This window comes from Bombina bombina, chromosome 5 (genome assembly GCF_027579735.1).
Source record: "Bombina bombina isolate aBomBom1 chromosome 5, aBomBom1.pri, whole genome shotgun sequence".
NCBI lineage: Eukaryota > Metazoa > Chordata > Amphibia > Anura > Bombinatoridae > Bombina > Bombina bombina.
This window is the reverse complement of record NC_069503.1, coordinates 18,481,499-18,509,409: the sequence shown is the minus strand read 5'-3', so window position 1 is coordinate 18,509,409 and position 27,911 is coordinate 18,481,499. Positions and strand designations below refer to the sequence as shown.

Here is a 27,911-nt window from a genome sequence, read left to right as displayed (position 1 = left end):
CATACACACATTAATATGCACACAGACCATGCTTACACACATACATATGCACACACACCACACATACACACATACATATGCACACACACCATGCTTACACACATACATATGCACACACACCACACATACACACATACATATGCACACACACCACACATACACACATTAGTATGCACACACACCATGCTTACACACATACATATGCACACACAACACACATACACACATACATATGCACACACACCATGCTTACACACATTAATATGCACACACACCATGCTTACACACATACATATGCACACACACCATACTTACACACATACATATGCACACACAACATACATATGCACACACACCATGCTTACACACATATATACACACACACACCATGCTTACACACATACATATGCACACACACCATGCTTACACACATATATACACACACACACCATGCTTACACACATACATATGCACACACACCATGCTTACACAGATACATATGCACACACACCATACTTACACACATACATATGCACACACAACATACATATGCACACACACCATGCTTACACACATATATATGCACACACACCATGCTTACACACATTAATATGCACACACACCACACATACACACATTAATATGCACACACACACCATGCTTACACACATACATATGCACACACACCATACTTACACACATACATATGCACACACAACATACATATGCACACACACCATGCTTACACACATATATATGCACACACACCATGCTTACACACATATATACACACACACACCATGCTTACACACATACATATGCACACACACCATGCTTACACAGATACATATGCACACACACCATACTTACACACATACATATGCACACACAACATACATATGCACACACACCATGCTTACACACATATATATGCACACACACCATGCTTACACACATTAATATGCACACACACCACACATACACACATTAATATGCACACACACACCATGCTTACACACATACATATGCACACACACCATACTTACACACATACATATGCACACACAACATACATATGCACACACACCATGCTTACACACATATATATGCACACACACCATGCTTACACACATTAATATGCACACACACCACACATACACACATTAATATGCACACACACCATGCTTACACACATATATATACACACACACCATGCTTACACACATACATATGCACACACACCATGCTTACACACATTAATATGCACACATACACACATTAATATGCACACACACCATGCTTACACACATACATATGCACACACACCATGATTACACACATACATATGCACACACACCATGATTACACACATACATATGCACACATACCATGCTTACACACATACATATGCACACACACTATGCTTACACATATACATATGCACACACACCATGCTTACACACATACATATGTACACACACCATGCTTACAAACATACATATGCACAGTACACACACCGTACTTACACACATACATATGCACACACACTATGCTTACACATATACATATGCACACACACTATGCTTACACATATACATATGCACACACACCATGCTTACACACATACATATGCACACACACCATGCTTACAAACATACATATGCACAGTACACACACCGTACTTACGCACATACATATGCACACACAACATACATATGCACACACACCATACTTACACACATTTACTAACAGCAAATTAACTTAGCGCTCTACTTTTAATCTAGTCCTGAATATTTATGTTTTGGGCCTTAGCTTCTACAGTTAGTTTTAGGTTATGGCAGATTAGGGATCAATGTTTAAATAATATGTATAGTCATGTACGATGCATATTGTTTAAATTTTTAATATTATTTGAAACACAAACATATATTTGTTTGAAATAATATCAAGCAACTATTAAATTCCTTTTAAGATATCTACAATACTTTAAGGCATAACTAGAAACCACAGGGCCCAGGTGCAAGAATCTAAGAAGGCTCCTGGTGTGCTGCTTAAGCTGGGGTTGACAGCTGCCCTATCAGTAACTAAGCAGTTAAGTGTGGGTTTAGTGGAGGCCTTGTGACTGATAGAGATTGTTGCTCTTGGCCCTACAGTGTGTCCTGTTGGGGTCTGTCGCTGTGAGGGCCATGGAGTATGGGGTCTGGCACTGGATATTGGGCCACCTGTCTCTTGCCCTTGACATTGGGGGTCCTGGCCCGGGACTTTGGGGGCCCTGGTTGTTGCAGGGTAGGGAGGCTATCATGTTCATTTTCATAAATTTGAATACATTTGGGTCAGTGTGAGACAGTGGGGCCCTTCTGAATTTTTGCCCAGGGCCCTGATTGGTCTCAGTCCGCCCCTGTATTTATACATATACACATACAAATATACACACGTATATATATATATATAGTGAGTACCGAATGTTCAGCTTTAGTCACTGATAAGAACACATTCAACTTGTTATACGCACTATGAACTTTGACCTGTATAGTCATATCCATCTGTATGATTTGCAATAACACCGCTGTGTACTTTACAGACTCTGTTCATATTACAGACCTGTATAGTCATATCCATCTGTATGATTTGCAATAACACCGCTGTGTACTTTACAGACACCGTTCATATTACAGACCTGTATAGTCATATCCATCGGTATGATCTGCAATAACACCGCTGTATACTTTACAGACACCGTTCATATTACAGACCTGTATAGTCATATCCATCTGTATGATCTGCAATAACACCGCTGTGTACTTTACAGACACCGTTCATATTACAGACCTGTATAGTCATATCCATCTGTATGATCTGCAATAACACCGCTGTGTACTTTACAGACTCTGTTCATATTACAGAACTGTATAGTCATATCCATCTGTATGATCTGCAATAACACCGCTATGTACTTTACAGACACCGTTCATATTACAGACCTGTATAGTCATATCCATCTGTATGATCTGCAATAACACCGCTGTGTACTTTACAGACTCTGTTCATATTACAGACCTGTATAGTCATATCCATCTGTATGATCTATAATAACACCGCTGTGTGCTTTACAGACACTGTTCATATTACAGACCTGTATAGTCATATCCATCTGTATGATCTGCAATAACACCGCTGTGTACTTTACAGACTCTGTTCATATTACAGACCTGTATAGTCATATCCATCTGTATGATCTGCAATAACACCGCTTTGTACTTTACAGACTCTGTTCATATTACAGACCTGTATAGTCATATCCATCTGTATGATCTGCAATAACACCGCTGTGTACTTTACAGACTCTGTTCATATTACAGACCTGTATAGTCATATCCATCTGTATGATCTGCAATAACACCGCTTTGTACTTTACAGACTCTGTTCATATTACAGACCTGTATAGTCATATCCATCTGTATGATCTGCAATAACACCGCTGTGTACTTTACAGACTCTGTTCATATTACAGACCTGTATAGTCATATCCATCTGTATGATCTGCAATAACACCGCTGTGTACTTTACAGACACCGTTCATATTACAGACCTGTATAGTCATATCCATCTGTATGATCTGCAATAACACCGCTTTGTACTTTACAGACTCTGTTCATATTACAGACCTGTATAGTCATATCCATCTGTATGATCTGCAATAACACCGCTGTGTACTTTACAGACTCTGTTCATATTACAGACCTGTATAGTCATATCCATCTGTATGATCTGCAATAACACTGCTGTGTACTTTACAGACTCTGTTCATATTACAGACCTGTATAGTCATATCCATCTGTATGATCTGCAATAACACCGCTGTGTACTTTACAGACTCTGTTCATATTACAGACCTGTATAGTCATATCCATCTGTATGATCTGCAATAACACCGCTGTGTACTTTACAGACTCTGTTCATATTACAGACCTGTATAGTCATATCCATCTGTATGATCTGCAATAACACTGCTGTGTACTTTACAGACTCTGTTCATATTACAGACCTGTATAGTCATATCCATCTGTATGATCTGCAATAACACCGCTGTGTACTTTACAGACTCTGTTCATATTACAGACCTGTATAGTCATATCCATCTGTATGATCTGCAATAACACTGCTGTGTACTTTACAGACACCGTTCATATTACAGACCTGTATAGTCATATCCATCTGTATGATCTGCAATAACACCGCTGTGTACTTTACAGACTCTGTTCATATTACAGACCTGTATAGTCATATCCATCTGTATGATCTGCAATAACACCGCTGTGTACTTTACAGACTCTGTTCATATTACAGACCTGTATAGTCATATCCATCTGTATGATCTGCAATAACACCGCTTTGTACTTTACAGACTCTGTTCATATTACAGACCTGTATAGTCATATCCATCTGTATGATCTGCAATAACACCGCTGTGTACTTTACAGACACCGTTCATATTACAGACCTGTATAGTCATATCCATCTGTATGATTTGCAATAACACCACTGTGTACTTTACAGACACCGTTCATATTACAGACCTGTATAGTCATATCCATCTGTATGATCTGCAATAACACCGCTGTGTACTTTACAGACACCGTTCATATTACAGACCTGTATAGTCATATCCATCTGTATGATCTGCAATAACACTGCTGTGTACTTTACAGACTCTGTTCATATTACAGACCTGTATAGTCATATCCATCTGTATGATCTGCAATAACACCGCTTTGTACTTTACAGACTCTGTTCATATTACAGACCTGTATAGTCATATCCATCTGTATGATCTGCAATAACACCGCTGTGTACTTTACAGACACCGTTCATATTACAGACCTGTATAGTCATATCCATCTGTATGATCTGCAATAACACCGCTGTGTACTTTACAGACTCTGTTCATATTACAGACCTGTATAGTCATATCCATCTGTATGATCTGCAATAACACAGCTGTGTACTTTACAGACTCTGTTCATATTACAGACCTGTATAGTCATATCCATCTGTATGATCTGCAATAACACCGCTGTGTACTTTACAGACTCTGTTCATATTACAGACCTGTATAGTCATATCCATCTGTATGATCTGCAATAACACCGCTGTGTACTTTACAGACTCTGTTCATATTACAGACCTGTATAGTCATATCCATCTGTATGATCTGCAATAACACCGCTGTGTACTTTACAGACTCTGTTCATATTACAGACCTGTATAGTCATATCCATCTGTATGATCTGCAATAACACAGCTGTGTACTTTACAGACTCTGTTCATATTACAGACCTGTATAGTCATATCCATCTGTATGATCTGCAATAACACCGCTGTGTACTTTACAGACACCGTTCATATTACAGACCTGTATAGTCATATCCATCTGTATGATCTGCAATAACACCGCTGTGTACTTTACAGACTCTGTTCATATTACAGACCTGTATAGTCATATCCATCTGTATGATCTGCAATAACACCGCTGTGTACTTTACAGACTCTGTTCATATTACAGACCTGTATAGTCATATCCATCTGTATGATCTGCAATAACACCGCTGTGTACTTTACAGACTCTGTTCATATTACAGACCTGTATAGTCATATCCATCTGTATGATCTGCAATAACACCGCTGTGTACTTTACAGACTCTGTTCATATTACAGACCTGTATAGTCATATCCATCTGTATGATCTGCAATAACACTGCTGTGTACTTTACAGACTCTGTTCATATTACAGACCTGTATAGTCATATCCATCTGTATGATCTGCAATAACACCGCTGTGTACTTTACAGACTCTGTTCATATTACAGACCTGTATAGTCATATCCATCTGTATGATCTGCAATAACACCGCTGTGTACTTTACAGACTCTGTTCATATTACAGACCTGTATAGTCATATCCATCTGTATGATCTGCAATAACACCGCTGTGTACTTTACAGACACCTGTTCATATTACAGACCTGTATAGTCATATCCATCTGTATGATCTGCAATAACACCGCTGTGTACTTTACAGACACTGTTCATATTACAGACCTGTATAGTCATATCCATCTGTATGATCTGCAATAACACCGCTGTGTACTTTACAGACACCGTTCATATTACAGACCTGTATAGTCATATCCATCTGTATGATCTGCAATAACACAGCTGTGTACTTTACAGACTCTGTTCATATTACAGACCTGTATAGTCATATCCATCTGTATGATCTGCAATAACACCGCTGTGTACTTTACAGACTCTGTTCATATTACAGACCTGTATAGTCATATCCATCTGTATGATCTGCAATAACACAGCTGTGTACTTTACAGACTCTGTTCATATTACAGACCTGTATAGTCATATCCATCTGTATGATCTGCAATAACACCAGCTGTGTACTTTACAGACTCTGTTCATATTACAGACCTGTATAGTCATATCCATCTGTATGATCTGCAATAACACCGCTGTGTACTTTACAGACTCTGTTCATATTACAGACCTGTATAGTCATATCCATCTGTATGATCTGCAATAACACCGCTGTGTACTTTACAGACACCGTTCATATTACAGACCTGTATAGTCATATCCATCTGTATGATCTGCAATAACACTGCTGTGTACTTTACAGACTCTGTTCATATTACAGACCTGTATAGTCATATCCATCTGTATGATCTGCAATAACACCGCTGTGTACTTTACAGACTCTGTTCATATTACAGACCTGTATAGTCATATCCATCTGTATGATCTGCAATAACACAGTTGTGTACTTTACAGACACCTTTCATATTACAGACCTGTATAGTCATATCCATCTGTATGATCTGCAATAACACCGCTGTGTACTTTACAGACTCTGTTCATATTACAGACCTGTATAGTCATATCCATCTGTATGATCTGCAATAACACCGCTGTGTACTTTACAGACTCTGTTCATATTACAGACCTGTATAGTCATATCCATCTGTATGATCTGCAATAACACCGCTGTGTACTTTACAGACTCTGTTCATATTACAGACCTGTATAGTCATATCCATCTGTATGATCTGCAATAACACCGCTGTGTACTTTACAGACTCTGTTCATATTACAGACCTGTATAGTCATATCCATCTGTATGATCTGCAATAACACCGCTGTGTACTTTACAGACTCTGTTCATATTACAGACCTGTATAGTCATATCCATCTGTATGATCTGCAATAACACCGCTGTGTACTTTACAGACACTGTTCATATTACAGACCTGTATAGTCATATCCATCTGTATGATCTGCAATAACACCGCTGTGTACTTTACAGACTCTGTTCATATTACAGACCTGTATAGTCATATCCATCTGTATGATCTGCAATAACACCGCTGTGTACTTTACAGACTCTGTTCATATTACAGACCTGTTATAGTCATATCCATCTGTATGATCTGCAATAACACCTGCTGTGTACTTTACAGACTCTGTTCATATTACAGACCTGTATAGTCATATCCATCTGTATGATCTGCAATAACACTGCTGTGTACTTTACAGACTCTGTTCATATTACAGACCTGTATAGTCATATCCATCTGTATGATCTGCAATAACACCGCTGTGTACTTTACAGACACTGTTCATATTACAGACCTGTATAGTCATATCCATCTGTATGATCTGCAATAACACAGCTGTGTACTTTACAGACTCTGTTCATATTACAGACTGTATAGTCATATCCATCTGTATGATCTGCAATAACACCGCTGTGTACTTTACAGGACTCGTTCATATTACAGGACCTGTATAGTCATATCCATCTGTATGATCATCTGCAATAACACCGCTGTGTACTTTACAGACTCTGTTCATATTACAGACCTGTATAGTCATATCCATCTGGTATGATCTGCAATAACACCGGCTGTGTACTTTACAGACTCTGTTCATATTACAGACCTGTAATAGTCATATCCATCTGTAGGATCTGCAATAACACCGCTGTGTACTTTACAGACTCTGTTCATATTACAGACCTGTATAGTCATATCCATCTGTATGATCTGCAATACACCGCTGTGTACTTTACAGACTCTGTTCATATTACAGACCTGTAAAGTCATATCCATCTGTATGATCTGCAATAACACCGCTGTGTACTTTACAGACTCTGTTCATATTACAGACCTGTATAGTCATATCCATCTGTATGATCTGCAATAACAACCCGCTGTGTACTTTACAGACTCTGTTCATATTACAGACCTGTATAGTCATATCCATCTGTATGATCTGCAATAACACTGCTGTGTACTTTACAGACTCTGTTCATATTACAGACCTGTATAGTCATATCCATCTGTATGATCTGCAATAACACCGCTGTGTACTTTACAGACACTGTTCATATTACAGACCTGTATAGTCATATCCATCTGTATGATCTGCAATAACACCGCTGTGTACTTTACAGACTCTGTTCATATTACAGACCTGTATAGTCATATCCATCTGTATGATCTGCAATAACACCGCTGTGTACTTTACAGACTCTGTTCATATTACAGACCTGTATAGTCATATCCATCTGTATGATCTGCAATAACACAGCTGTGTACTTTACAGACTCTGTTCATATTACAGACCTGTATAGTCATATCCATCTGTATGATCTGCAATAACACCGCTGTGTACTTTACAGACTCTGTTCATATTACAGACCTGTATAGTCATATCCATCTGTATGATCTGCAATAACACCGCTGTGTACTTTACAGACACCTGTTCATATTACAGACCTGTATAGTCATATCCATCTGTATGATCTGCAATAACACCGCTGTGTACTTTACAGACTCTGTTCATATTACAGACCTGTATAGTCATATCCATCTGTATGATCTGCAATAACACCGCTGTGTACTTTACAGACACAGTTCATATTACAGACCTGTATAGTCATATCCATCTGTATGATCTGCAATAACACCGCTGTGTACTTTACAGACTCTGTTCATATTACAGACCTGTATAGTCATATCCATCTGTATGATCTGCAATAACACCGCTGTGTACTTTACAGACACTGTTCATATTACAGACCTGTATAGTCATATCCATCTGTATGATCTGCAATAACACCGCTGTGTACTTTACAGACTGTATAGTCATATCCATCTGTATGATCTGCAATAACACCGCTGTGTACTTTACAGACACCGTTCATATTACAGACCTGTATAGTCATATCCATCTGTATGATCTGCAATAACACCGCTGTGTACTTTACAGACACCTGTTCATATTACAGACCTGTATAGTCATATCCATCTGTATGATCTGCAATAACACTGCCGCTGTGTACTTTACAGACTCTGTTCATATTACAGACCTGTATAGTCATATCCATCTGTATGATCTGCAATAACACCGCTATGTACTTTACAGACTCTGTTCATATTACAGACCTGTATAGTCCATATCCATCTGTATGATCTGCAATAACACCGCTGTGTAACTTTACAGACTCTGTTCATATTACAGACCTGTATAGTCATATCCATCTGTATGATCTGCAATAACACCGCTGTGTACTTTACAGACTCTGTTCATATTACAGACCTGTATAGTCATATCCATCTGTATGATCTGCAATAACACCGCTGTGTACTTTACAGACTCTGTTCATATTACAGACCTGTATAGTCATATCCATCTGTATGATCTGCAATAACACCGCTGTGTACTTTACAGACTCTGTTCATATTACAGACCTGTATAGTCATATCCATCTGTATGATCTGCAATAACACCGCTGTGTAATTTACAGACTCTGTTCATATTACAGACCTGTATAGTCATATCCATCTGTATGATCTGCAATAACACTGCTGTGTACTTTACAGACTCTGTTCATATTACAGACCTGTATAGTCATATCCATCTGTATGATCTGCAATAACACCTCTGTGTACTTTACAGACTCTGTTCATATTACAGACCTGTATAGTCATATCCATCTGTATGATCTGCAATAACACCGCTGTGTACTTTACAGACACCGTTCATATTACAGACCTGTATAGTCATATCCATCTGTATGATCTGCAATAACACCGCTTTGTACTTTACAGACTCTGTTCATATTACAGACCTGTATAGTCATATCCATCTGTATGATCTGCAATAACACCGCTATGTACTTTACAGACACCGTTCATATTACAGACCTGTATAGTCATATCCATCTGTATGATCTGCAATAACACCGCTGTGTACTTTACAGACTCTGTTCATATTACAGACCTGTATAGTCATATCCATCTGTATGATCTGCAATAACACCGCTGTGTACTTTACAGACACCGTTCATATTACAGACCTGTAATTGTCATATCCATCTGTATGATCTGCAATAACACCGCTGTGTACTTTACAGACTCTGTTCATATTACAGACCTGTATAGTCATATCCATCTGTATGATCTGCAATAACACTGCTGTGTACTTTACAGACTCTGTTCATATTACAGACCTGTATAGTCATATCCATCTGTATGATCTGCAATAACACCGCTGTGTACTTTACAGACTCTGTTCATATTACAGACCTGTATAGTCATATCCATCTGTATGATCTGCAATAACCACCGCTGTGTACTTTACAGACTCTGTTCATATTACAGACCTGTATATACATATCCATCTGTATGATCTGCAATAACACCGCTGTGTACTTTACAGACACCGTTCATATTACAGACCTGTATAGTCATATCCATCTGTATGTATCTGCAATAACACCGCTGTGTACTTTACAGACTCTGTTCATATTACAGACCTGGTATAGTCATATCCATCTGTATGATCTGCAATAACACCGCTGTGTACTTTACAGACTCTGTTCATATTACAGACCTGTATAGTCATATCCATCTGTATGATCTGCAATAACACTGCTGTGTACTTTACAGGACTCTGTTCATATTACAGACCTGTATAGTCATATCCATCTGTATGATCTGCAATAACACCGCTTGTGTACTTTACAGACTCTGTTCATATTACAGACCTGTATAGTCATCTCCATCTGTATGATCTGCAATAACACCGCTGTGTACTTTACAGACTCTGTTCATATTACAGACCTGTATAGTCATATCCATCTGTATGATCTGCAATAACACAGTTGTGTACTTTACAGACACTGTTCATATTACAGACCTGTATAGTCATATCCATCTGTATGATCTGCAATAACACCGCTGTGTACTTTACAGACTCTGTTTCATATTACAGACCTGTTATAGTCATATCCATCTGTATGATCTGCAATAACACCGCTGTGTACTTTACAGACTCTGTTCATATTACAGACCTTATAGTCATATCCATCTGTATGATCTGCAATAACACCGCTGTGTACTTTACAGACTCAGTTCATATTACAGACCTGTATAGTCATATCCATCTGTATGATCTGCAATAACACCGCTGTGTACTTTACAGACCTCTGTTCATATTACAGACCTGTATAGTCATATCCATCTGTATGATCTGCAATAACACCGCTGTGTACTTTACAGACACTGTTCATATTACCAGACCTGTATAGTCATATCCATCTGTATGATCTGCAATAACACCGCTGTGTACTTTACAGACTCTGTTCATATTACAGACCTGTATAGTCATATCCATCTGTATGATCTGCAATAACACCGCTGTGTACTTTACAGACTCTGTTCATATTACAGACCTGTATAGTCATATCCATCTGTATGATCTGCAATAACACCGCTGTGTACTTTACAGACACCGTTCATATTACAGACCTGTATAGTCATATCCATCTGTATGATCTGCAATAACACAGCTGTTTACTTTACTGACTCTGTTAATATTACAGACCTGTATAGTCATATCCATCTGTATGATCTGCAATAACACCGCTGTGTACTTTACAGACTCTGTTCATATTACAGACCTGTATAGTCATATCCATCTGTATGATCTGCAATAACACCGCTGTGTACTTTACAGACTCTGTTCATATTACAGACCTGTATAGTCATATCCATCTGTATGATCTGCAATAACACCGCTGTGTACTTTACAGACTCTGTTCATATTACAGACCTGTATAGTCATATCCATCTGTATGATCTGCAATAACACAGCTGTGTACTTTACAGACTCTGTTCATATTACAGACCTGTATAGTCATATCCATCTGTATGATCTGCAATAACACAGCTGTGTACTTTACAGACTCTGTTCATATTACAGACCTGTATAGTCATATCCATCTGTATGATCTGCAATAACACTGCTGTGTACTTTACAGACTCTGTTCATATTACAGACCTGTATAGTCATATCCATCTGTATGATCTGCAATAACACCTCTGTGTACTTTACAGACTCTGTTCATATTACAGACCTGTATAGTCATATCCATCTGTATGATCTGCAATAACACCGCTGTGTACTTTACAGACTCTGTTCATATTACAGACCTGTATAGTCATATCCATCTGTATGATCTGCAATAACACCGCTGTGTACTTTACAGACTCTGTTCATATTACAGACCTGTATAGTCATATCCATCTGTATGATCTGCAATAACACCTGCTGTGTACTTTACAGACTCTGTTCATATTACAGACCTGTATAGTCATATCCATCTGTATGATCTGCAATAACACCGCTGTGTACTTTACAGACACCTGTTCATATTACAGACCTGTATAGTCATATCCATCTGTATGATCTGCAATAACACCGCTGTGTACTTTACAGACTCTGTTCATATTACAGACCTGTATAGTCATATCCATCTGTATGATCTGCAATAACACCGCTGTGTACTTTACAGACTCTGTTCATATTACAGACCTGTATAGTCATATCCATCTGTATGATCTGCAATAACACCGCTGTGTACTTTACAGACTCTGTTCATATTACAGACCTGTATAGTCATATCCATCTGTATGATCTGCAATAACACCGCTGTGTACTTTACAGACTCTGTTCATATTACAGACTGTATAGTCATATCCATCTGTATGATCTGCAATAACACCGCTGTGTACTTTACAGACTCTGTTCATATTACAGACCTGTATAGTCATATCCATCTGTATGATCTGCAATAACACCGCTGTGTACTTTACAGACTCTGTTCATATTACAGACCTGTATAGTCTTATCCATCTGTATGATCTGCAATAACAACTGCTGTGTACTTTACCAGACTCTGTTCATATTACAGACTGTTATTGTCATATCCATCTGTTTATGGTCTGAATACACTGCTGTGTACTTTTACGACTCTGTTCATATTACAGACTGTGATAGTCTTATCCATCTGTTATGATCTGCAATAAATCACCGCTGTGTACTTTACAGACTCTGTCTATTACACCTTATAGTCAATCCATCTGTATGATCTCAATAACACGCTGTGTACTTTACAGACTCTGTCATATTACAGACCATTCTGATCCATTGTATCTGCAATAACACCGCTGTGTACTTTACAGACCGTTATTATGACCCCTTGTTGATCTGCAAATAAACACTGTGTTTACAGACACCGTCTACGACGTATAGTCATATCCATCTGTATGATCTGCAATAACACGCTGTGTACTTTACAGACTCTGTTCATATTACAGACTGTATGTCATATCCATCTGTATGATCTGCAATAACACGCTGTGTACTTTACAGACTCTGTTCATATTACAGACCTGTATAGTCATATCCATCTGTATGATCTGCAATAACACCGCTGTGTACTTTACAGACTCTGTTCATATTACAGACCTGTATAGTCATATCCATCTGTATGATCTGCAATAACACCGCTGTGTACTTTACAGACTCTGTTCATATTACAGACCTGTATAGTCATATCCATCTGTATGATCTGCAATAACACCGCTGTGTACTTTACAGACTCTGTTCATATTACAGACCTGTATAGTCATATCCATCTGTATGATCTGCAATAACACGCTGTGTACTTTACAGACTCTGTTCATATTACAGACCTGTATAGTCAATATCCATCTGTATGATCTGCAATAACACCTGCTGTGTACTTTACAGACTCTGTTCATATTACAGACCTGTATAGTCATATCCATCTGTATGATCTGCAATAACACCTGCTGTGTACTTTACAGACTCTGTTCATATTACAGACCTGTATAGTCATATCCATCTGTATGATCTGCAATAACACCGCTGTGTACTTTACAGACTCTGTTCATATTACAGACCTGTATAGTCATATCCATCTGTATGATCTGCAATAACACCGCTGTGTACTTTACAGACTCTGTTCATATTACAGACCTGTATAGTCATATCCATCTGTATGATCTGCAATAACACCTGCTGTGTACTTTACAGACTCTGTTCATATTACAGACCTGTATAGTCATATCCATCTGTATGATCTGCAATAACACCGCTGTGTACTTTACAGACTCTGTTCATATTACAGACCTGTATAGTCATATCCATCTGTATGATCTGCAATAACACCGCTGTGTACTTTACAGACTCCTGTTCATATTAAAGACCTGTATAGTCATATCCATCTGTATGATCTGCAATAACACCGCTGTGTACTTTACAGGACACACCGTTCATATTACAGACCTGTATAGTCATATCCATCTGTATGATCTGCAATAACACAGCTGTGTTACTTTACAGACTCTGTTCATATTACAGACCTGTATAGTCATATCCATCTGTATGATCTGCAATAACACCGCTGTGTACTTTACCAGACTCTGTTCATATTACAGACCTGTATAGTCATATCCTTCTGTATGATCTGCAATAACACCGCTGTGTACTTTACAGACACTGTTCATATTACAGACCTGTATAGTCATATCCATCTGTATGATCTGCAATAACACCGCTGTGTACTTTACAGACTCTGTTCATATTACAGACCTGTATAGTCATATCCATCTGTATGATCTGCAATAACACCGCTGTGTACTTTACAGACTCTGTTCATATTACAGACCTGTATAGTCATATCCATCTGTATGATCTGCAATAACACCGCTGTGTACTTTACAGACTCTGTTCATATTACAGACCTGTATAGTCATATCCATCTGTATGATCTGCAATAACACCGCTTGTGTACTTTACAGACTCTGTTCATATTACAGACCTGTATAGTCATATCCTTCTGTATGATCTGCAATAACACCGTTGTGTACTTTACAGACTCTGTTCATATTACAGACCTGTATAGTCATATCCATCTGTATGATCTGCAATAACACCGCTGTGTACTTTACAGACTCTGTTCATATTACAGACCTGTATAGTCATATCCATCTGTATGATCTGCAATAACACTGCTGTGTACTTTACAGACTCTGTTCATATTACAGACCTGTATAGTCATATCCATCTGTATGATCTGCAATAACACCGCTGTGTACTTTACAGACACCGTTCATATTACAGACCTGTATAGTCATATCCATCTGTATGATCTGCAATAACACCGCTGTGTACTTTACAGGACTCTGTTCATATTACAGACCTGTATAGTCATATCCATCTGTATGATCTGCAATAACACCGCTGTGTACTTTACAGACACCGTTCATATTACAGACCTGTATAGTCATATCCATCTGTATGATCTGCAATAACACCGCTGTGTACTTTACAGACTCCGTTCATATTACAGACCTGTATAGTCATATCCATCTGTATGATCTGCAATAACACCGCTGTGTACTTTACAGACTCTGTTCATATTACAGACCTGTATAGTCATATCCATCTGTATGATCTGCAATAACACCGCTGTGTACTTTACAGACTCTGTTCATATTACAGACCTGTATAGTCATATCCATCTGTATGATCTGCAATAACACCGCTGTGTACTTTACAGACCTCTGTCTATATTACAGACCTGTATAGTCATATCCATCTGTATGATCTGCAATAACACCGCTGTGTACTTTACAGACTCTGTTCATATTACAGACCTGTATAGTCATATCCATCTGTATGATCTGCAATAACACTGCTGTGTACTTTACAGACACCGTTCATATTACAGACCTGTATAGTCATATCCATCTGTATGATCTGCAATAACACCGCTGTGTACTTTACAGACTCTGTTCATATTACAGACCTGTATAGTCATATCCATCTGTATGATCTGCAATAACACCTCTGTGTACTTTACAGACACCGTTCATATTACAGACCTGTATAGTCATATCCATCTGTATGATCTGCAATAACACTGCTGTGTACTTTACAGACTCTGTTCATATTACAGACCTGTATAGTCATATCCATCTGTATGATCTGCAATAACACCGCTGTGTACTTTACAGACTCTGTTCATATTACAGACCTGTATAGTCATATCCATCTGTATGATCTGCAATAACACTGCTGTGTACTTTACAGACTCTGTTCATATTACAGACCTGTATAGTCATATCCATCTGTATGATCTGCAATAACACCGCTGTGTACTTTACAGACTCTGTTCATATTACAGACCTGTATAGTCATCTCCATCTGTATGATCTGCAATAACACCGCTGTGTACTTTACAGACTCTGTTCATATTACAGACCTGTATAGTCATATCCATCTGTATGATCTGCAATAACACAGTTGTGTACTTTACAGACACCTTTCATATTACAGACCTGTATAGTCATATCCATCTGTATGATCTGCAATAACACCGCTGTGTACTTTACAGACTCTGTTCATATTACAGACCTGTATAGTCATATCCATCTGTATGATCTGCAATAACACCGCTTTGTACTTTACAGACTCTGTTCATATTACAGACCTGTATAGTCATATCCATCTGTATGATCTGCAATAACACCGCTGTGTACTTTACAGACTCTGTTCATATTACAGACCTGTATAGTCATATCCATCTGTATGATCTGCAATAACACTGCTGTGTACTTTACAGACTCTGTTCATATTACAGACCTGTATAGTCATATCCATCTGTATGATCTGCAATAACACCGCTGTGTACTTTACAGACACCGTTCATATTACAGACCTGTATAGTCATATCCATCTGTATGATCTGCAATAACACCGCTGTGTACTTTACAGACTCTGTTCATATTACAGACCTGTATAGTCATATCCATCTGTATGATCTGCAATAACACCGCTGTGTACTTTACAGACACCGTTCATATTACAGACCTGTATAGTCATATCCATCTGTATGATCTGCAATAACACCGCTGTGTACTTTACAGACACCGTTCATATTACTGACCTGTATAGTCATATCCATCTGTATGATCTGCAATAACACAGCTGTGTACTTTACAGACTCTGTTCATATTACAGACCTGTATAGTCATATCCATCTGTATGGTCTGCAATAACACTGCTGTGTACTTTACAGACTCTGTTCATATTACAGACCTGTATAGTCATATCCATCTGTATGATCTGCAATAACACCGCTGTGTACTTTACAGACACCGTTCATATTACAGACCTGTATAGTCATATCCATCCTGTATGATCTGCAATAACACCGCTGTGTACTTTACAGACTCTGTTCATATTACAGACCTGTATAGTCATATCCATCTGTATGATCTGCAATAACACTGCTGTGTACTTTACAGACACCGTTCATATTACAGACCTGTATAGTCATATCCATCTGTATGATCTGCAATAACACCGCTGTGTACTTTACAGACTCTGTTCATATTACAGACCTGTATAGTCATATCCATCTGTATGATCTCGCAATAACTACCGCTTGTGTACTTTTACAGACATACCGTTCATATTACAGACCTGTATCTGTCATAATCCATCCTGTATGTATCGCAATAACACCTGCTGTGTACTTTACAGGCCACTCAGTTCATATTACAGGACCTGTATAGTCATATCCATCTGTATGATCAGCTATAACACTGCTGTGTACATTTACAGACTCTGTTCATATTACAGTCCGTGTATAGTCCATATCCCCATCTGTATGATCTGCCAATAACACCCTGCTTTGTACTTTACAGACTCTGTTCATATTACAGACCTGTATAGTCATATCCCATCCTGTATGATATGCAATACACCGCTGTGTACTTTACCAGACATCTGTTCATATTACAGACCTGTATAGTCATATCCATCTGTATGATCTGCAATAACACCGCTGATGTACTTTACAGGACTCCTGGTCATATACAGAACCTGTATAGTCATATCCATCTGTATGATCTGCAATAAACACCAGCTGTGTACTTTACAGACTCTGTCATATTACAGACCATGTATAGTCATATCCATCTGTATGATCTGCAATAACACCGCTGTGTACTTTACCAGACTCTGTTCATATTACAGACCTGTATAGTCATATCCATCTGTATGATCTGCAATAAACACGCTGTTGTACTTTACAGACTCTGTTCATATTACAGACCTGTATAGTCATATCCATCTGTATGATCTGCAATAACACCGCTGTGTACTTTACAGACTCTGTTCATATTACAGACCTGTATAGTCATATCCATCTGTATGATCTGCAATAACACCGCTGTGTACTTTACAGACTCTGTTCATATTACAGACCTGTATAGTCATATCCATCTGTATGATCTGCAATAACACCGCTGTGTACTTTACAGACACCGTTCATATTACAGACCTGTATAGTCATATCCATCTGTATGATCTGCAATAACACCGCTGTGTACTTTACAGACTCTGTTCATATTACAGACCTGTATAGTCATATCCATCTGTATGATCTGCAATAACACCGCTGTGTACTTTACAGACTCTGTTCATATTACAGACCTGTATAGTCATATCCATCTGTATGGTCTGCAATAACACTGCTGTGTACTTTACAGACACCGTTCATATTACAGACCTGTATAGTCATATCCATCTGTATGATCTGCAATAACACAGCTGTGTACTTTACAGACTCTGTTCATATTACAGACCTGTATAGTCATATCCATCTGTATGATCTGCAATAACACCGCTGTGTACTTTACAGACTCTGTTCATATTACAGACCTGTATAGTCATATCCATCTGTATGATCTGCAATAACACCGCTGTGTACTTTACAGACTCTGTTCATATTACAGACCTGTATAGTCATATCCATCTGTATGATCCTGCAATAACACCGCTGTGTACTTTACAGACTCTGTTCATATTACAGACCTGTATAGTCATATCCATCTGTATGATCTGCAATAACACAGCTGTGTACTTTACAGACTCTGTTCATATTACAGACCTGTATAGTCATATCCATCTGTATGATCTGCAATAACACCGCTGTGTACTTTACAGACTCTGTTCATATTACAGACCTGTATAGTCATATCCATCTGTATGATCTGCAATAACACCGCTGTGTACTTTACAGACTCTGTTCATATTACAGACCTGTATAGTCATATCCATCTGTATGATCTGCAAAAACACCGCTGTGTACTATACAGACACCGATTCATATTACAGACCTGTATAGTCATATCCATCTGTATGATCTGCAATAACACCGCTGTGTACTTTAACAGACTCTGTTCATATTACAGACCTGTATAGTCATATCCATCTGTATGATCTGCAATAACACCGCTGTGTACTTTACAGACACCGTTCATATTACAGACCTGTATAGTCATATCCATCTGTATGATCTGCAATAACACCGCTGTGTACTTTACAGACTCTGTTCATATTACAGACCTGTATAGTCATATCCATCTGTATGATCTGCAATAACACCGCTGTGTACTTTACAGACACCGTTCATATTACAGACCTGTATAGTCATATCCATCTGTATGATCTGCAATAACACCGCTGTGTACTTTACAGACTCTGTTCATATTACAGACCTGTATAGTCATATCCATCTGTATGATCTGCAATAACACAGCTGTGTACTTTACAGACTCCTGTTCATATTACAGACCTGTATAGTCATATCCATCTGTATGATCTGCAATAACACGCTGTGTACTTTACAGACTCTGTTCATATTACAGACCTGTATAGTCATATCCATCTGTATGATCTGCAATAACACTGCTGTGTACTTTACAGACATCTGTCATATTACAGACCTGTATAGTCATATCCCATCTGTATGATCTGCAATAACACCGCTGTGTACTTTACAGACTCTGTTCATATTACAGACCTGTATAGTCCATATCCATCTGTATGATCTGCAATAACACCGCTGTGTACTTTACAGACTCTGTTCATATTACAGACCTGTATAGTCATATCCATCTGTATGATCTGCAATAACACCGCTGTGTACTTTACAAGACACCGTTCATATTACAGACCTGTATAGTCATATCCATCTGTATGATCTGCAATAACACGCTGTGTACTTTACAGACTCTGTTCATATTACAGACCTGTATAGTCATATCCATCTGTATGATCTGCAATAACACCGCTGTGTACTTTACAGACTCTGTTCATATTACAGGACCTGTATAGTCATAACCATCTGTATGATCTGCAATAACACCGCTGTGTACTTACAGACACCTGTTCATATTACAGACCTGTATAGTCATATCCATCTGTATGATCTGCAATAACACAGCTGTGTACTTTACAGACTCTGTTCATATTACAGACCTGTATTGTCATATCCATCTGTATGATCTGCAATAACACCGCTGTGTACTTTACAGACTCTGTTCATATTACAGACCTGCATAGTCATATCCATCTGTATGATCTGCAATAACACTGCTGTGTACTTTACAGACTCTGTTCATATTACAGACCTGTATAGTCATATCCATCTGTATGATCTGCAATAACACCGCTGTGTACTTTACAGACTCTGTTCATATTACAGACCTGTATAGTCATATCCATCTGTATGATCTGCAATAACACTGCTGTGTACTTTACAGACTCTGTTCATATTACAGACCTGTATAGTCATATCCATCTGTATGATCTGCAATAACACCGCTGTGTACTTTACAGACTCTGTTCATATTACAGACCTGTATAGTCATATCCATCTGTATGATCTGCAATAACACCGCTGTGTACTTTACAGACACCGTTCATATTACAGACCTGTATAGTCATATCCATCTGTATGATCTGCAATAACACCGCTGTGTACTTTACAGACTCTGTTCATATTACAGACCTGTATAGTCATATCCATCTGTATGGTCTGCAATAACACCGCTGTGTACTTTACAGACTCTGTTCATATTACAGACCTGTATAGTCATATCCATCTGTATGATCTGCAATAACACCGCTGTGTACTTTACAGACTCTGTTCATATTACAGACCTGTATAGTCATATCCATCTGTATGATCTGCAATAACACAGCTGTGTACTTTACAGACTCTGTTCATATTACAGACCTGTATAGTCATATCCATCTGTATGATCTGCAATAACACAGCTGTGTACTTTACAGACTCTGTTCATATTACAGACCTGTATAGTCATATCCATCTGTATGATCTGCAATAACACAGCTGTGTACTTTACAGACTCTGTTCATATTACAGACCTGTATAGTCATATCCATCTGTATGATCTGCAATAACACAGCTGTGTACTTTACAGACTCTGTTCATATTACAGACCTGTATAGTCATATCCATCTGTATGATCTGCAATAACACCGCTGTGTACTTTACAGACTCTGTTCATATTACAGACCTGTATAGTCATATCCATCTGTATGATCTGCAATAACACTGCTGTGTACTTTACAGACTCTGTTCATATTACAGACCTGTATAGTCATATCCATCTGTATGATCTGCAATAACACCGCTGTGTACTTTACAGACACTGTTCATATTACAGACCTGCATAGTCATATCCATCTGTATGATCTGCAATAACACCGCTGTGTACTTTACAGACTCTGTTCATATTACAGACCTGTATAGTCATATCCATCTGTATGATCTGCAATAACACCGCTGTGTACTTTACAGACACCGTTCATATTACAGACCTGTATAGTCATATCCATCTGTATGATCTGCAATAACACTGCTGTGTACTTTACAGACTCTGTTCATATTACAGACCTGTATAGTCATATCCATCTGTATGGTCTGCAATAACACTGCTGTGTACTTTACAGACTCTGTTCATATTACAGACCTGTATAGTCATATCCATCTGTATGATCTGCAATAACACTGCTGTGTACTTTACAGACTCTGTTCATATTACAGACCTGTATAGTCATATCCATCTGTATGATCTGCAATAACACTGCTGTGTACTTTACAGACTCTGTTCATATTACAGACCTGTATAGTCATATCCATCTGTATGATCTGCAATAACACTGCTGTGTACTTTACAGACTCTGTTCATATTACAGACCTGTATAGTCATATCCATCTGTATGATCTGCAATAACACCGCTGTGTACTTTACAGACTCTGTTCATATTACAGACCTGTATAGTCATATCCATCTGTATGATCTGCAATAACACTGCTGTGTACTTTACAGACTCTGTTCATATTACAGACCTGTATAGTCATATCCATCTGTATGATCTGCAATAACACTGCTGTGTACTTTACAGACTCTGTTCATATTACAGACCTGTATAGTCATATCCATCTGTATGATCTGCAATAACACTGCTGTGTACTTTACAGACTCTGTTCATATTACAGACCTGTATAGTCATATCCATCTGTATGATCTGCAATAACACCGCTGTGTACTTTACAGACTCTGTTCATATTACAGACCTGTATAGTCATATCCATCTGTATGATCTGCAATAACACAGCTGTGTACTTTACAGACTCTGTTCATATTACAGACCTGTATTGTCATATCCATCTGTATGATCTGCAATAACACCGCTGTGTACTTTACAGACTCTGTTCATATTACAGACCTGCATAGTCATATCCATCTGTATGATCTGCAATAACACCGCTGTGTACTTTACAGAGTCTGTTCATATTACAGACCTGTATAGTCATATCCATCTGTATGATCTGCAATAACACCGCTGTGTACTTTACAGAGTCTATTCATATTACAGACCTGTATAGTCATATCCATCTGTATGATCTGCAATAACACCGCTGTGTACTTTACAGACACTGTTCATATTACAGACCTGTATAGTCATATCCATCTGTATGATCTGCAATAACACCGCTGTGTACTTTACAGACACCGTTCATATTACAGACCTGTATAGTCATATCCATCTGTATGATCTGCAATAACACCGCTGTGTACTTTACAGACTCTGTTCATATTACAGACCTGTATAGTCATATCCATCTGTATGATCTACAATAACACCGCTGTGTACTTTACAGACTCTGTTCATATTACAGACCTGTATAGTCATATCCATCTGTATGATCTGCAATAACACCGCTGTGTACTTTACAGACTCTGTTCATATTACAGACCTGTATTTTACTATTATTATTATCTATTATTTATTATTAATATTATTGTCCTTGTCTATTGCTTTTTATTATCCTGTATTGCTTTTTATCGTTTTTTTAACATTTTTATCGGTTTTGCTACCTGTCACATTTCACTGTTATTTAGAGACTTCCTCTTTTTATATATATATATAGTTAACCTGCTTATTGTAGGGGTATATATTGTCTGCATTTTTTATATATGAATTGAATATGTGAACTTAATATGTTCATTTAATTAACTAATTAATTTTTTATGTGTCGCCAATAATTAGTCTTGTGCGCTTAGGTCATCCCCTTCTTTTTTGCTCATCTCCTTTTTTGAAAGAATTTCTGGGATATTTCTTCCATACTTGGCCCAGCTGCAGAGATACGGTCTTTTGTATAATTTGTTGGATAAGAAACTTTTGTAACTACAATTACCATTTTATAATTACCATACAATATTACATCAAACTATTAAAAACTATTACACTACATTAGATTGAAATACTCAATACTAAATAGAATTATTCAATACTCAATAGTAAATACGTAGCGCAATCCCAGAGGGGTGGTTTATACCAAAATCTCTTTTGCTCTTGGGTAGCTACAGTGGTTGGTGCTGTAGCTACCCAGATGCATAGGATTATTAGCTGTTTGCACTTAGGATACAAGGGGTGTTTTTTAGGTAAGATTGTCTGGGATATTTGTGAACTTGGCAAAGGGACCTATGTGGTTCCGAAACGTTATGCTCTGTTTTTAACTTTGATATAATAAATGTACAGGATAGGACATACAGCACACACAGATGGCAGGGTACTCACAAAAATGATGGCATAAACGTATGCCAGACTAGACAGGACGGAACCTTAGTCGTCCGCCAGACGGTCCAATGGGAGAATAGCTCCGGCACTCCAATGGTCCAATCTGCAGCAGCGGGAGGTCACAGCATCAGAGGCCCACAGCGTCTGTGATAAGATTACTGGCTCAGAGCCCTTAGTGTGAGTGGCAGGATACCGAACCAACCAAATGATCGAATGATGATATACAAAGAGCGGGGGTATCGTAAAAGCAGTTTATTTAAAATTTACTAAAAACTGTTTATAATACTGGTAAATAGTAAGTAGTAGAAACAGCAACGCGTTTCTCGACCTTCCGGTCGTTTCATCAGGCCTCTGACGCTGTGACCTCCCGCTGCTGCGGATTGGACCATTGGAGTGCCGGAGCTATTCTCCCATTGGACCGTCTGGCGGACGACTAAGGTTCCGTCCTGTCTAGTCTGGCATACGTTTATGCCATCATTTTTGTGAGTACCCTTCCGTCTGTGTGTGCTGTATGTCCTATCCTGTACTCACTGTGTTACCACGATACTGTCCCATAAGGCGCCTCTCTGTTCTCTGCTCCTACAGATTTTTGCCTTCATTTCTTCATAAGAGTGCTGCCGTTAGTTCCGGTTGCTGGTTGCTGGCTGCTCCCGGTACTTTGCCCTCTTTGAGACTGGTTCCTTGAATCGTGTTCCGGCCATTATCTGTGCGCACCTCCATAAGGATATATCCTTTGACTTTTCCATATAATAAATGTGAATTTTTATTCTGAAGTCCAGTGTTTATCTCTGCTATGATATCTGGATTCTTTATATAGAACCTTGGCATTTATAACTCTCCTTACAAAGAGTGCATCTTTTGGATATATATATATATATATATATATATATTGTATACACACACATAAGTGTAATCATTTATTTTTATGTTTTACATGTGTTTTCATAAACGTTTATTCTAATCCTAACATTTTACTTCAGATCTCAAATCACACTGACTTTTTCTCACTTTTAACTTTTAATATGAGCAATATTTAGCACATCTGCAATATGCATTGAAAGTATAGGGTGTGCTAAAGGGATGTCGGCCATGCTAAACATTTTCTGGTCATTCTTCTTTACCATGGACTTGTAATATCTATTTGTGAATAATCCTGGTGCAGTCCAGTGATGTTGATAGCTCACACATCACTATCAATAGCGCTCCAACTTAATCTAGGCCATGGTCTTAAAATGGTTAATAAGAAAAAGTTCTACAACAAGAAATGAAGCCTCCTAGACCAAAATACCCAAATAATGTAGATGAAAAAAAAAAGAGAATAAGAAGCTATAAAATGACTCACCTTCCAATGAGAGAAATAAGAGTATCGACTAATTCTCCCCTGGACATCATTATCACCTAAAAATTCATCAGTACAGATTGAGCATTTTTTTTCACCACGCCAGTCATAATATGGAAGAAAAAAATGTTCATCTCCAGTCATGAGCTGAATTTGTCTCTCCAAGAACAGAAGTCCTAAACGATGCCAGCCAGGAAATGCCGGACCTTCGTGGGCATAACCTATTTCATGATGAAACGAGTTATTTAACAACAAAGGCTTCATAGAGTAATAATGAATCCATGCAAAAACATTGTAAACTGATGCATCTACAAAGTTATATGTGTCCCTGTGATGCCGGTCTCCAGTGCTGAGAACTACAAAATCTTTGCTAGTTGTCATCTTAGCCAGAGACAGATAACTGAAGAATCTCTTTCTTTTCAAATGGGAAAATTCCCTGATTTCTTTCCGAATTAAAAGCCTTTTCCTATCACATGTCGACCCAAAGTACCCAAATTTGCAGTCACCACAGTCAAAACCACCATAGTTTCCATTGCAATGACAGGCTCTGTCATAATAGTGTATTGGCCACAATAGACGATCATCATTTCGCTGGAGGACTTGGCCTGTTTGGTTTAAACTTTCATATAGTAGACTCATTGTATCATTACATTCACCCCGGCCTGAGCGGGAACCACATGGACTTCCATCCTTCCATTTAGGGCAGCATATTTTTGTTAAATTTGTATGCGTGGTGCAGACTCTGGGGAATTGGCTGTATACCACACTAAAGTGGAATATGAGGATGATGTAAAGGCCAAGCATTGCGGTATCCAGCCTTGAGAGGGAAAGAAAATGGGAGAGATGAAAATAACTTTCTTGCACAAGAATTATTGGTTAGCATCTTTAAATATATATTTCCTAAAAAATGGAGAAAAAAAAAGTTTTCTATTTTTTTTTAGGACTTTTCCAATTTTGCTAAATGACTGCATCTAAATCAGGATATTTTAAAATATTTTAAACATTTTTGTTTCTTGAAAAATACATGTCCCTACCTTAATGGTTTCCAGATCATGCTTGCATATACTGAACATGGTATAGGGGCTCCATTTGGAGCTTGAGGGCCCGTGTTTCTGGTGAGCCTTCAAACTCACCAGAAAAAACAGTTATTAAGCAGCGGTCTAAAGACCGCTACTCCATAACCTGTCCGCCTGCTTTGAGGAGGCGGACAGACATCGGCAGAAATTAACCTGATTGAATACGATCGGGTTGACTGACACCCCCTGCTAGCGGGGGGCGGCGTTGCACCAGCAGTTTACAAGAGCTGCTGGTGCAATGCTGAATGTGGAGTGCCGGCGTATTGCTCTCCGCATTCAGCAATGTCTGTTGGACATGATCCGCAATGTCGGATCATGTCCGACAGACATGTGATAAATAGGCCCCAAAGTGTAAGGATTATGTTTAGCTATATCACTGCCCTTTAAGTATTCTTTCATCACCTGCACCTCCCTATAAGGCCCTCCTCCCCAATGATTCCTTGCTTGGTAATGAACGTCTTCACTAGAGTAGAATACACATAGAGGCCTATGTATCATAGGTCTTACAGACCTGATCCGACAGTGCAGATCAGGTCCACAAGACCTCGCTGAATACGGAGAACAATACGCTCTCCGTATTCAGCATTGCACAAGCAGCTCACAAGAGCTGCTGGTGCAATGCCGCCCCCTGCAGACTCGCGCCCAATTGGCCAACAGCAGGGAGGTGTCAATCAACCCGATCGTACTCGATCGGGTTGAATTCCAGCGATTCCTGTCCGCCTCATCAGAGCAGGCGGTCAGGGTTATGGAGCAGCGGTCTTTAGACCGCTGCTACATAACTGCTGTTTCTGGCGAGTCTGCAGGCTCGCCAGAAACACGGGGCATCAAGCTCCATTTGGAGCTTGATAGATAGGCCCCTAAGAGTGAAATAAAAACTGCGCCAAAAATGGAAAAGCTTCTCTTATTCTAGTATATGACCCTTTACGTATAGAGAAAGGAAAGACAGGGAACCAAAGAAGGATAAATAAGGGAGCGCTTACAAAGCTATTCCAAAATACTCCTGACTTATAAAAATGTTCTATACAATGATCCAAAAACAAGAGTTTATATTCACCAATATGTACACAATCCCTATTCGCCTAAGCA

At 38.5% G+C, this 27,911-nt stretch overlaps 1 protein-coding gene across 1 annotated transcript in view; it reads right to left on the bottom strand.

Moving 5' to 3' along the window:
• LOC128659179 (tyrosinase-like) overlaps positions 1–26,553 on the bottom strand; it is a 91,726-nt gene extending 65,173 nt beyond the window's left edge. Inside the window, exon 1 of the mRNA XM_053712863.1 lies at positions 25,753–26,553. Coding sequence (XP_053568838.1) covers positions 25,753–26,553 — 801 coding nt within the window. The remainder of the gene's footprint in view (positions 1–25,752) is intronic.
• Between the last annotated feature and the right edge of the window lie 1,358 nt (positions 26,554–27,911).